Source organism: Equus caballus, chromosome 9 (assembly GCF_041296265.1).
Source record: "Equus caballus isolate H_3958 breed thoroughbred chromosome 9, TB-T2T, whole genome shotgun sequence".
Classification (NCBI taxonomy): Eukaryota; Metazoa; Chordata; class Mammalia; order Perissodactyla; family Equidae; genus Equus; species Equus caballus.
Window position 1 is genome coordinate 58,763,076 of NC_091692.1, and position 14,113 is coordinate 58,777,188.

At 44.5% G+C, this 14,113-nt stretch overlaps 1 protein-coding gene across 3 annotated transcripts; it reads right to left on the bottom strand.

The window, feature by feature from the left end:
• Positions 1–1,640: 1,640 nt before the first annotated feature.
• On the bottom strand, positions 1,641–6,172 carry TSPYL5 (TSPY like 5). 3 transcript variants are annotated; one of them, XM_005613220.4, is made up of 2 exons: positions 3,821–6,172; positions 1,641–2,516 (listed from the first exon to the last, which is right to left on the bottom strand). In XM_005613220.4, exon 1 carries the CDS (start codon positions 6,016–6,018, stop codon positions 4,771–4,773), a length of 1,248 nt encoding a protein of 415 aa, XP_005613277.1. In that variant the 5' UTR covers positions 6,019–6,172; the 3' UTR covers positions 1,641–2,516; positions 3,821–4,770. The 3 variants fall into 3 exon arrangements, with proteins under 3 accessions (XP_005613277.1, XP_014583698.1, XP_023504508.1); XM_014728212.3 differs by having other exon boundaries at positions 3,787–6,172; XM_023648740.2 differs by having other exon boundaries at positions 4,356–6,140.
• Between the last annotated feature and the right edge of the window lie 7,941 nt (positions 6,173–14,113).

Genomic DNA, 14,113 nt, shown 5'->3' on the forward strand with positions numbered 1-14,113 from the left:
CCTGGCACACAGTAAGTCTCAATAAATAGTAACTATTATGACATGCAAAGTACGTATGTATTAGAAGAACAGGATTTAAGATATTATTATGGGCTGAATTGTGCCCCCTCGAAATTCATATATTAATGTCTTAACGTCAAGTACCTCAGAATTTGACTGTATTTGGAGATAGAGTCTTTAAAGACATAAGAGTAAACAAGGTCATTGTGGGGGACCCTAGTCCAATGGCTGGTGCCCTTATAAGAAGAGATTAGGACACAGACACACACACAGAGGTAAGGCCATGTGAAGACACACAGAGAAGATACCCATCTCTAAGTCAAGGAGAGAGGCCTTCAGAAGAAACTAACTCTGCCAATACCTCCATCTCAATCTTCCAGCCTCCAGAACCGAGGAAATACATTTCTGCTGTTTAAGCCTCCCAGTTTGTGGTACTTTGTTATGGAAGCCCTAGCAAACTAATACATGTCCTTATGAAACAAATTCCACCTACTTCACAAATTTAATTACCAGCCTAGCCCTGAGGCATTTGAATATAAACTAGGTTTTAAATTCATTCAACATTTGAGCACCTACTATGCCCTGAAAACTGCACATTTATTGATTCAAGCCCTTCATCATATTAACCAATTTCATTTCCTTATCATTTAACAACCCACTTCTAATTTTTTCCAGCCATTTTCTGCTAGGCAGCTTTATGTGGCATTTGGTTGTCTGCTGCTGCTTCTCCTGATTAATGGAAAATGATCTCTGCATCTGTTAAGAACAGCAGTAGAGATCCTAGTTCTCGACTCCGGCTAGACATCAGAATCACCTGGGAAGTTTTTAAAATACCTCTACCTAGGCCCACCCCTTCCCCATTCTGATTTAGCTGATACTTGTGTGGAGCTGTGGCAGTATACTTCTTTAGGCTTCCCAGAGAATTCTAACGTGCAACCAAGGTTGAGCACTGTTACTCTAGTTTGAAAGGGCCTGGAAGGTCACCTTCTTTGCTACTCAAAGTACAGTTCACAAACCACCAGTGCTGGCATCACCTGGAAGTTTGTTAGAAATGCAGAATCTCAGGTTCTGCCCCAGACTACTGAATCAGAATTCATATTTTCACAGGATTCCTCACACAATTCAGATGTACTGCAAAATTTGAGAAGCACTGAATTTCCACTAGAATCACCTGGAAAGCTTGTTCAAAACAAGACTACCTCGGGGCTGGCCCCGTGGCCGAGTGGTTAAGTTCGTGCGCTCCGCTGCAGGCGGTCCAGTGTTTCGTTGGTTCGAGTCCTGGGCGCGGACATGGCACTGCTCATCAGACCACACTGAGGCAGCGTCCCACATGCCACAACTAGAAGGACCCACAACGAAGAATATACAACTATGTACCAGGGGGCTTTGGGGAGAAAAAGGAAAAAATAAAATCTTTAAAAAAAAAAAAACAAAACAAAAAAAACAAGACTACCTGGCTTCCTCCCAGGACCACAGAATCTCAATCTCCGGTGAGGGCCTGGGAATCAGAATTTTACATATTTTTATGTAGTTAGTCACGCAAGGGCCTGAGGCTTAGGACTAACTCATCTAGGCCAACAGATCACTCCCCTCAACCACCCAGCCTCTGCTTAACGTTTCTTTTTTGAAAATAAAAAATGTAAGAGTTAAGACTTTTATTTTTCCATCATGCATGCAAGCTCACAACTATTTATACTGTTTAGGAACACAGAAATAATTGCATTATTACCAAGGTGTCAAATTACCAAGTAAGACAACCAGTTACTGATTACTTTGGGGAGGTTATTTTCACAGAACACAGCAAAATTTCCAAATTATACTTCCAAGACCAGGGTTATACTATGAGACCAGGACAAGCTGATAATAATTCTAACAGTCATACAGGTCTCCATCTTACACAAGAAAAAAGGCAGATATTCCAGTTAAGGGTCTCAAGTAAGCACCTTATCATATCTTTCAAAGAGTTTACAAAAGAACAGTCTCTCCTTCTGTTGACGTAGGGGAAAGGAAGCAGCCGCTTCATCCGTTTTTGAGATTCCTTGTTAATTCTCAAGACTTCCATTTCTAAGGCCCGTCTCTGGAACTTCATTAGTTAACGTTGAAAGCAAAAAGCAGACCTGATGTGATAATGATAGTGCACCCCACCACCATCACCACCAAAAGAGAGTCCCAATTTCCCAAAGTCAACACAGTTGAATTGGCACAGTGTCCTGGACTTTCAACAAAGAGGACAAGTGGGGAGAGGGAGGTACAGATGAAAACAGGTTGGTCATAATTGATAATGGATGTAGCTAGGCAATGGGCACATGGGCTCCAAGGACCATCCTCTCCACTTCTGTGCATGTTGGAAAATGTCCATAAAAAAGCAAAAAGTTTAAAAAAACAACAGCAACAACAAAAGCAGACCTGTACAGCTCTATTCTCCCATTAGACAAAAATGGGGAACGTGGTAAGATCTTACATAGAGGCAAAATAAGCAGCATATAGCATTAATCTTCCATACATATAGGCCACACCTAGAACAAAAGAGAAAGCATCCAAAGTAATATTGTTCTGTTTTTGGTTTGTTTCTGTGATTTCTAAAGTCCACTAATGATGAGATAGTGATTGGACAAAACTTTGAGGATACCCTCATCCAGGCATCACGCTTGCCCACAACCCCTTTAATTCTCCCATCCCTGCCCTGGGGAAGGTCCCTCCCTGGCTCCTCTATCACTGAGAGAGGCATACTCTCCCTGAGGCTTCTTAGGCCATTTCTATCTGTGTTTCCAGGCCCACTCCACACCAGGCTCATTCCTGCTTTTGCTCCAATTCTCCTGTCTAGCACATCCTCTCTACAACTGAGTCAAGGCCTTCTTAGCTCCTGGGGAACTTAGAATGAGGTTTTCCATAAGAAAAAGGAAGTTGGGGGAGGGCAAATGTAGATAAAATCCTACTTCCCCGCACTCAGGCATAAGAGGAGAAAAGAGGACACAGACTATCCCAGGCAGAGAAGGCCCAGCTCAGCCTTCACACCCACTGGAAATGAGCCTTGGAGATCCAGAACATATTCTACCCACCCCCATTCCCATGCCCCAGGAGAGCACCTCAACATCCCCCATACTGGAGACTAAAGCCTACTCCTGCAGGTATTTGAAGGTAGAAGCAAAGAGAGCAAAGGACTGCTCAGAGTGGGACAGGTGGGGAATACGGGTCCAGACGGCCAGAGGCTACCACACAGGAGGAAAGAGCAGGAGGCAGCTGGGTCTTAGGGGGCACACAGAAAAAGTTGGAAAAGAAGTAAACACTAGCCCACAACACTGCTGCCTTGAGTTTATAATTCTAGCAGATGCATAGCCATGAAAAGACTTTTCAACATCAGAATTACAGAGCGAACCCAGGAGTTGGGACTGGGGTCTGACCACATACCCACTTGGCCTTCCGGCTTCCCCTACCCTCTGCCAGCCCAGTGTATGTACACATAGCAAGTCCCCAGCTGTCACGCTTGCTGTGTGTAGAAAACCCCAGTTTTTTAGTTGTTTTGTTTTCCCTTTCTGAGGTGTGGTACCATTGAAACAAAACAAAACAACAAAAAAAAGAAAGCCAGAAAGGGGTGGAGGAGGGAGGGAGGAAGGAAAAGAGGGAGAAGAGGATAAGATGGAGGGAAGGAAGGGGGAGTAAGGAGATATGGAGGTGTGAGATGAAGTAGACACAGACCCACAGATCAGAAATGTCTCTTCCCTAGCACCCATACTATACCACTCTGGTCATATGTGAAGAAGAGATAAAGGGAATTGACAAAAGTACCTAGATTCTATGTTGGTCCAGTCCCCATCCTCACCTGGAGCCACAGCTTGACCACAGTGAGCACATGTTCACACATACCAGCCTACCCATCTGGGAGCCAGAAAGGTTCCTGAAAGGCTGGGGAGGGTAGGTGTGTGTCTCATGCATTGGCAGGGAGCCTGGGTCCACAGGCAATTGTTGAGGTCCTTGTTGACCAGGAAGCCAATTGGGGCCAATAATAACCTAGACAAAACTCAATGGCCTGATAGTGATGGGGCATAGAGCAGACCTTGACAAAAGTTCACCAGTAGCAGGGCCCAAGGGCAGGAAGAAATGCATGATGGTGTAGAACACATGGCATACTGCTTCTCACCCTTAACTTCATCCATGCCTAGCAGTCCAGTGCCATTCTACTGTATGTCCAGCATGACGGTAGCATGGGCTGCTGACCAAAGCCAGAGACCTAGAAGGTGGTACCTTGGCTGGTGACTCTAGGACCATGGAATAATCAGTTTTGGATGATGGCCAATACCATGTGCACTGGCTTCATTTTGCAGTGGCAACAGAAAGGCTTGTCATGGATGCCATACCTGGTCATCATGAACACAAAGCCCAGCAAGTCACTGGCTGTGAAGTAGCAGAGCTTGAGGATACGTTGGTTCTTTTGAAGGATGACTCACGAGTGTCCAGGTTAAAGATAAGTGGGAAAGGCCAGAGCCAAGAACAGGGTCCAGGCAATGTAGAAAAATGTGGCACACATCTGAAGCATGTGTGCTTAACATATATAAACAGTTGGGATGAGATCACATAACATGTGACACTAATGTAGAAACGCAAGAAGGCCATGGGAGGCAAAAGAACATGATCATAAATGCCATATTCTTGTAACTGAAGTCCAAAGGGAATGCAGTGCACAGAGGCCAACATGAGGAGAAGGCAGACAGCCAAACATGTGGTCAGCCAGGCACGGGTCCAGCAGGAGGTAGTAGGGAGACTTGTGCAGGATCAGTTGGACTTGTTTACCCCAGGCTCAGGGGTCTCCGCTGGCTGCTTTGCTGGACCTTGCCTGCCCTCCTTTCCTTTTTCTGCACGGGCCCCTTCACTCATAAGGTAGTACTGCAGGGGATTGGGCCACAGTTCCTCGTTGATTATCTCGACAATCTTGTCAGACTCAATGGAGCTGTGGTTTGAAAACCAACCAAAGAAGCTACGGCTGTTGTCTGGGTTCCCCTGGCATAGGGACTGGAGATCATGCCCTGGGAGCCACTGGATCGGAGTCGAACGAGAAACCACCTGACCTGAAGGACCACACCCATATTCCTTGATGAGCACCTTATTTTGGAAATATGGGTTGCGCCCAAAGTAGAACTTGATTTTGTAGCCCAGTCTGGCTAGGCCAAGCTCTTCTACCTCCAAGCTGTTTAAGTAGCTGAGTACCTCTTTATCTTCGTTGTTCAGAAAGGATGATAGCTGGGGGTGGTTCTGAAAAGCTTGCCCCCAGAAGCCCGGGATACTCTGGATGAGGAGATTCCTGCGCTCTAAGTGGTGCAGTCGCAACTGCCCAAACTTGCGCGAGAGCCGAAGGTAGGCCCTGTCCGCCTGGGCGTTCATGGTCTCCAGCTTCAGCTGCACGGTCTCCAGCGTATCCATGCTGCCATCTGTAGCCGGGGGCCCTGACCCTGCATCTCTCTCCACCTTCTTTTCCTCTACCACTGGGACAGAGGCACACTCCACAGTGGTCCCTTTCTTCAGCTTCCCACCGGCTATGGGCTGAGGGCCCCTACCCACTGCGCTACAGGTTTCCGGGGCCTTCCTCCCTGCAGGGCCACGCCGATTTCCAACGCGGGCGCTATTTTTCGGCCTTCCCAGGGTTCCCACGGTTCCCGCGAAGGCAGTATCTGTTGCCAGGCGCTCCGAGAAGCATGTGGCCTTCCCCGGGCCGGGCCTGGACGCAGCCTGCCCGCGACTGCCCACAGCTCGGGCCCGGAGCGCGAGGCCACAGTCCAGGGGGGGGCGGAAGGCACCCTCCTCCCCGGACCGGCGGGGCGGCGCGGGTGCAACGGTTTCCAGGCCACCCCAACCCGCGCCAGCCTGCACCTGTGCCGCCTTGGTTTCCTCCCCGAGCCTCTGGCACTGCGGAGGGTCCGGGTCGCGTGGGGCGTCGTCGGGAGCAGCGCGCACTCGGGCTTTGGCGCGGCCTTTGCCCCGGCTTTTGGCGCGGGAGGACTTTCTACCTCTACTTCGGCCGCTCATGGTGGTAGCAGACGCTGCTTCAAAGCCACGCTCCGACCCCACCACCTCTGGCGCCAGCTCGCGGTCCCTACTGCGCGGGCCTCTCCATGGCAACCGCCGTCGTCACGACTGTACGACTGTACCGTCGCGCGAGGACGGGCTGTGCCCGGTGATTGGCTCCGCCGCCGCAGCTGCGCAGGAGCCGACCCTCATAGGCGCCCCCGCCCGCATCTCTCCCTAACTCGCTTTCCCTGTTAGGAAGCGATGTGCTTCCCTCTAGTTTCTTCCCTTTGGTCTCAGTTTGTGCCCTCGGGGTCTCACAGGACGTGTCTAATTCGTCTTATAGAAGACAACGTGAAGACAGCCATCACGTCCGGACCCCGTCATCTGCTTTCTAAACTAAGCATCTTCGTTTCCTTCAGTTATCTCTTCTGACATCTGTCATGATGAAACTGCCCTTGTCCCTGAGTCTCCTCTTTGAAAGCCTTTGCTGAGGGATTTGCCCTGGTACCTTAACTCCAGAGAATGTAAAGGTGGGTACCATAATGCCAGACCACAAAACGATTTGATAGGTGGTAGGATGTATAGTAATTATAAAACTAATAGCAACTAGTGTATTACGAGTGTCGTTACTTTCCAGGCACTTTACTAAGTTCTTTATATGCGTTATCTCAATATATGAGGGTGGTGTTGATATCATTCCTGTTTTCCAGATGAGAAAACTGTGGCTCAGAGATGCCAAGGAACATTCCTGAGATTACACAGTAAAGGATGGAAGCACAATTTAAACCCAAGCCTATCTGACTCATAACCTGTGCCTTATATTCCCAAGTGGCTAGTCCTTCCAGGCCTGCTCAGCTGTCAGTTCCTTTGCTGGCTCTTAAGAAGGCCAGCCTTGCTTGTTAAACAGGTATCACCAGAGCACCTCTTCTCCCTGGGAGCGTCACCAGAGTCCTCTAGCTGCCTCAGGCCTAGTGTACAGAGCTGAACTATCATTCAAGGCATAGGGCCAGGAGTGAAGGCCAAAAGTCAGAACTCCTGTAATTGGAGTAAGACAGGAATGAGGCCAGCGAGTTTAATTATCATTCAAGTTGTGGAGCAGGGTTTCCCAGCTTGAGGTTCAGAAGCACAGCCTCCATAGTGGCAGTGAGGAGACCCTAGAAACTTCTTAGACCCTTCATGGAAACAGCCAGACAACCTATCTCATGTTTCCAGAGGGTGCCCTGGACTACGCTCTTACTAGCCAAGTGATAGGACCATGTAATAGTATGGCCAGTGGTAAGACAATGACCAATATGCAAGTGTGAACAAAAACCTTTCAAAGTTGTCCTTTCAGGCTCAAAGAGAACCTGAAGGCTCTTGCCACCAGCTAGTGGAGAGGTAAGCCCCACAGCCCCTGGGATCCCAATACCTCTTTACTCTCATTAGTCAGTGTGTGGCTGTGGACCAGCAGCCTGGCATCACCTGGAAGCTTGTTAAAAATGCAGAATTTCAGGCCCCACCCCAGACCTACTAAATCATAATTTGATTTTTAACAAGATCTCAGGTGCTTTGTGTGCACATTAATGTTGATGCCTAGAAGACAGGGGAAAGGAGGAATTATTTTGATATAGGTGGGCCTTCCTTTAATCCAGGCCAATACAAGTGACCTCTAACTTTCTCAAAGACGCTCCAATAGCATAGAGGGCTCTACATGATCTGGCAAGTACCCTCCCCACCACCAGCCAACTTACCTCTCTGACCTCACTTTTTTCTCTCTCCCACTGCTTCTCCAACTACGCTAGCCCCCTTGCTGTTCCTCAGACTCACTAGGGAAGCTCCTGCCTCAGGGCCTTTGTACTGGCTCTTCCTTCTGCCTTAAATGCTCTTCCCTCAGATGTGGTTGGTCATCTTGGCTGGCTCTCTTCACACTTTGCTTAAATGTCACCTTCTCAGTGACCATCCTATTTAAAATTGCCACCCATTCCTATCCCTCTTACCCTGCTCTACCTTTTCTTTGTTCCATAGCACTTATCACCTTCCAACACACTATACCAATTATTTATTATGTTTATTGTTTAACTGTGTCTCCTCTCTAGAGTGTCAGCCCCATGAGGGCAGGGATCTTTGTTTTGCTCACATGTGACTACAACAGTGTCTGATACATGAAAAGCACTCAATAAAGAAGTGGTGAGTGATAGAACAAATTGAAGCAGAGTTTTTAAAAATGGGTTTATAAATTGGTTGTCTGAATTCAGAATGCTCCTTTTTCCCCACAGAAGTAAAGTCATAGATGAGGGTTATGTACTCAGATCCACACATTGTACTCATAATTAACTATGAGTAAATTAAACTCATAATTTAGCCAAAAAATTATCTTTTTTTATGGGCATGATTCATGGACAATCTGTAGCTGAAAATCTAGAGTAACAAAGTAAAATATTAAGTTAAGGGAATTAATATTTGACTTAAATGAGATTAATCCAAGGATTACCTTAAATTCTTGTTGAAGGCGCTTTCATAATCACTTCTTCCCAAGGCCTTCCATCATCATCCCAGACCACAATAAGCAGCCCAGTCCTTGATCTCATGGAGAACTTATTAACTGTAATAGTCATTTGGTAATTAGACATGCAGTTTTTTTGCCAGTCCTTATACAGAATTACCTCTTAAAATAAATAACCACAGTCGGGAACTCTCGGTACATCTCAGCAAAAAAAAATCAGCCAAAGCAGTCACCGTCCCTCTACAAACGGCAGAAATTGATGGATTGGCCCACTTCACAGAAGCACTCACAGGTTGACCAACCTCTGTTGTCAAAAGCCTTAATCCAGCGTCAGCATTTGCGTCATTTAGCACTCACCCAGGACTAAGCCACTCCAGGATTAATGTAAGCTAGGCCACTGCAAATTATGTTTATTATACAATCTGCCTTGAGCCTTTTTTCATCATGTTAAAGAGCTAAGCATCAGGGGAAGGGAAATAAATGTGAGACTGACACCTTCTACACAGATGCTTCTCTCGCCCAGGTCGCCCAGCCTCCATGGCTTTTATATTTAAGAGGCTGGTCTGTGCTTCTGAAATGAACTATTGGTTTTCTTCTCAAGTATTAATATTTAATTTTCTATGGGACTATAGTTTGGGTTCCCAATTAGATAGTAAACTATGGAAAGATAGAGACTCTCGTTTTTTATCCCCAAAAGCACCTAGCATGGACCTTGCACATACTAGTTAGTATAATGAAAGTTCACATTTATTTTGTACTTTATACAGTGCCATCTTCTAATTCATATAATCCCCACGACCACTCCACGGGGCAGGTGCAGTTACTGCTCCTATCTTAGAGATGAGGTTACTGCTATACAAAAAGGATTAGTACCTTGCCAAAGGTCACACAGCTAATAAATGGTTTTAGCCCAGGCAATCCAACTTCAGCACCCATGCTGTTAACCACTACTCCATGATGTAAAATTATGGTTTGAGAGATTGAAATTTCAAACTCTCTCTAGTGGGTAAAAATATCTTTCCATTTTCAAAAATTATATGTATATAATTATACATACACATGCATACACATACACATTCATATACATATACACATAAACATACTACATACATACATCAATTAGTCATGAATGATTTTTGTATGGAGTGTGTACCTGGCACGGCAATACTCAACATAAATGAGTTTTATTTCAACAATCCATGTTGGGAATAAAGTATCTCCATTTGCACTGCATTTGTCGTAAGCATTCTGTGAATATAATGAAAGAAAGGTGAGTTTACTATCGTTAACTTAGAAATCTGGGGGTGTCTTGACCTTTTTCCAATGATTATGGGCTTAAGTCCAGGATAATGTAGGCATTTAATTGATTCTTTTAAATGTGATATTTCATCATTAGCAAATATTTATTAAAAACTCATAAAAAACACTTTTCAACATATTAGAATGACTAGTCTTCACTTTTGTTCTCTGAACATTGTACTTCCTCCATTCCTTTTAAGGTCAGTTTTCCTTGAATCGTAGAAATTAACAAGCTGGGAAAAAGACATTCCAGTCATCCAACCTATTCCCCAGCCGCGAGAACAACATTCCCCACAGTTTCTCTGGCGGAGCTTTAAAATTCCAGACTTGACATTTTTAGCCACAGGGCTTTTCTCTTTCCCCAAGGAGACAGTTCGAGTCTACTAGATGGCAGTGAGTATTGCTTAGTGTATGGAATTTTGCTAACTAACCCTCCCAGGTTATGGAAGATCTTGGAAAAGAAGGGAGTGATGCAGAGAATATTTTAAAAACCAAGGAGGGAGAGAAAAATCTACCTCATGGTAAATTTCGAAAACTACTTGAACTTAACATCTTGAAAAATGTGTCTATTCTTCCCAGTTACCCCTAAAAGAACAAATTTTTTTGGTTTTTTTGAGGAAGATTAGCCCTGAGCTAACTGCTGCCAATCCCCCTCTTTTTGCTGAGGAAGACTGGCCTTGAGCTAACATCTGTGCCCATCTTCCCCTACTTTATACGTGGGATGCCTACCACAGCATGGCTTGCCAAGTAGTGCCATGTCCGCACCCAGGATCCAAACTGGCAAACCCTGGGCCGCTGAAGCAGAACATGTGAATTTAACCGCTGCGCCATGGGGCTGGCCCCAAGAACAAAATTTTATAGTAGACCACCTAAGTCCTTCAGTTCACATCATATAAGTAGCTGTAAAATATTTTGAAATACTGACAGATATATTTTTTCTTCTTGGCATTTCCTTCTTACCCTACAACATTTTCACCATTAAAATTAAATCTTCACGCTAAATCTTTTGTCCTAGAGAAGGGAAAATACCAAAGAAAGCAGCAAGAGCAAAATTCAGCAAGTCAAATTCTTCACTTTGAATTTCAGAACAGACTCTTGAGAGGGGAAGATATAATAGTATTGAAAGAGAAAACATTATCTACCTCTTCAAAGACAAATCCTGGAGCACTAGAGCGTAGAGTTTGTAACATAAATCATAAATAAGGGAAAACATATGATGATATACAAGCCATATCTCCAAGACACAAAGAGGAGCTACGAACCTTTCCTGAGCTGGGGTTGAGGAGCTTGGAGAAAATTTAGAGTGTGTAGTTGGTGCAGGATTCGAGAAAGGAATTCTTACAGTTACCCCTCCAGGGGTCAAAACCCTCCCTGGGGGAGTTGGTAGAGACCATCCTTCCTAGAAAAGACAGGGATTTGAGAGTAAGAAGGACTGTTCCCAACTTGAAAACTGGAACTCAGATGAGAAATCCTCTCACAGGGCTTCATTCCATCACAGGGTAGCCAGGAGAGTATAAAAGCATGTATAGGATAAATACTGTCAAAGGAAGTTCTGAAATGGCCTGTCTCTCCCTCCACCCACCCTACTCACAACCTCAGAATGAAGTGCAAAAGCAGCTGCACATTCCTCGTGTTTAGTAGAGAGAGGCATGGAGGCTGGCTAAGAGCATATGGGGAATCCAAATGGGCCTTGCATTGTCAGCAAAGAAGATGCAGAATGAAGGACTTGATGACCAGAAACCACGGGGGACATGCCTCATGAGCGGACACAAGAGGAGTAGAGGCAGATTTCCAAGACCAGGCAGGTCCAGCTAAGCCTCAGCAGAGGCCAGCAAAGACAGAAGACAAGATTCACACCAGACCCTCCTCCATCAATGACAGGATGTAAAACCCTTAGCCCTGGAGAGACGAGAAAAGGAACAGGGAACATACTAAATGATTAAGTATTTACCTAAAAGAAACTGAAATTTTAAGTGCTCAGTAACCAAGTCGCTTGAATTGCTAAGTTTAAGTTCACCTGAATTTTATAAATTGCTGCAACTATGAAAATTCATACTCACTACAATAGTAGTACCTAACCAGACCCAATATCTAATAGGTTTAGTCTTGCAACACCAAAGCTGGAGAAACTTGAGACAGGTGACTTTAAAATTCCTTAGCAGATGTGACATCGATAGTTTTAGAAAATAACAGAAAGTATTAAAGAAGCCCTCATAAAACACAGTTGTGATTACGAAAATGAAGAAATACATGAAACTCCACTCACCAAAGATGAGCATTTTCACTACATTTAAGGAGGGCCCCCTAAAGCAAAACTAAGTGCTCTCCAAGAAATTCTTCCACTAATTGGTTATGGGTTGAATTTAGAATCATGGGTGCACCCCATTTATTGCATTTATTATTTTAATACATACTTTAATAACGTCACACACTCGAATTCTTCTTTAGTTTGGTTACATGTGCAAGCCTTTGTCTCCAACCAGATCAGAAGCTCCGTGAGTTTCAAAGGCTCAACTTGCCTTATACATATGCTGCACAGTGCCTTCTCCCTGAATTACGCCACAGCCCTTCGTGTACCAAACAGCCTTCATCAATTTCCAAACCAAAAACAAGCTTTCCTCAGTCAACACCACCATGTGTTGTCTAGTGCGGAGAACAGTAGGATGCAAGATCTCTCTCTTCCCTACTATCTCTTTTTATGCCATTCAGGAATGTTTTGTTCATGTCATACCCATAATTTTTATTATCTTTATCATTCCCTTTCATATATGTATTATTCCCTGTTCTTACACAGACACACTCTTAACATCCTTACTCCTTCTCTTCTTTCCCCAAAATACCTTACTAGTACAGAAATATTCTAGATAAAGAAGTGATGTTGGTAGATTTTCACATAGAACATTGACTGGGATGAAAAGATCTCAACAGGACTTAGATATGGATCTTGGGATATCCCAGAAAAAAGTCATTAAGAAAGGGCAACATGGAGAACAGAAGCTGGAATCGCCTTCACTTTGTATAATCTAAGATCCTGCATGGATTACACCAGGTTCTGAGATTGAAGAAGGCCAGGGTCTTCATGGAGGAAGATGGCCAGTACCAGCATGGAGTTAGGGTCCTGGGGTGGGGGTAAGGGAGTGAATCCTCTCATATCACCCAACACATCTCAGACACCAGCCAGGTAGCTATGATGGTGAGAAAAACCAATTAGAAGACTCTTCCATTTATCAAACAAGCCATCAGTTTTTCATGAAGCTAGCAATTTACATCGAAGACATGGGAAAAATGAATGAAGATAAAATTAAATTGAATTTTAAATTAACGGGCAAGCATCCTGTGGTTATAATGTTCAGCTGTATGTTGCAATCAACTAGTACTCATAAGTGTGAGGCTTCATTGTTCCATTTCCTTTCACCTGAGCTAATTTAAGTGGAGATACTCCTTGCCTTCTGGAATGCCTGCTTTATTTATTTATTAATGCTATCTGATAGCAATAAGATATTTTTAAAAGAACTTTAAAAATAATGGTCAAGAGAAAGGACAAAGGAAGATTAACACCTGGAAGATTAAGAAAAAACAGAATAGAGTGAAGTACCCAAATGTGTCCCATTCCATTATGTCTTCTATACTTACTAGAGGCTGGCCACAGGTTTGATTTTGACCTTTCATCCACAAGTGCAAAGACAGAAATCAGATGTGGTATAACATTTATAATGTTTGTAACATAAATAAATAAATAAATAAAGTTCTCAGAGAAAACACATTCATTCACAATCCTGGATCCAGGGAGGAATACCAGCACTGAAAGTCCCAGTAGTATCCTGACACTGAATCCAGCACCATGGGCATGTCCTATAGTACCTGCCTGATAGGCTGGTGAGCAGGACAGAAAGCCACTTTGTAAAAGCAGTTCCATAGTGGTTCAGGTTCAAAGCTAGAATGGCTTTATCCAAGGAAACACAGTTTGTAGAATTTAGAGAAGGTCGACATGTATCCCAAAGTCAGCCTCTGCAAATATGACCTTCCTCCTCAACTGACATTGTACCTGGAGCCTGGGTGTCGTCTGCGGTAGACATCACATGAGGAACAGACTGGTAAATTTCATTCTGTTCCCTGCCACCAAATGGGTACCGAGCTTTCCTAAGAGCCATGCCCTCCTCTCCCATTCCTTCCTCTGTTTTTCTGTCTCCCCTCACCGTCCTTTCTTTGCTCCTCCCCCACAATGGTGTGTTTAGAGAAACCATTCCAGTTACTTTAAAAAATATTTTCCCACTTTAAGTCCTCCCCCATTCACACACAGACTGAGCTGAGTCCTCACGGAGTTAGTCTATG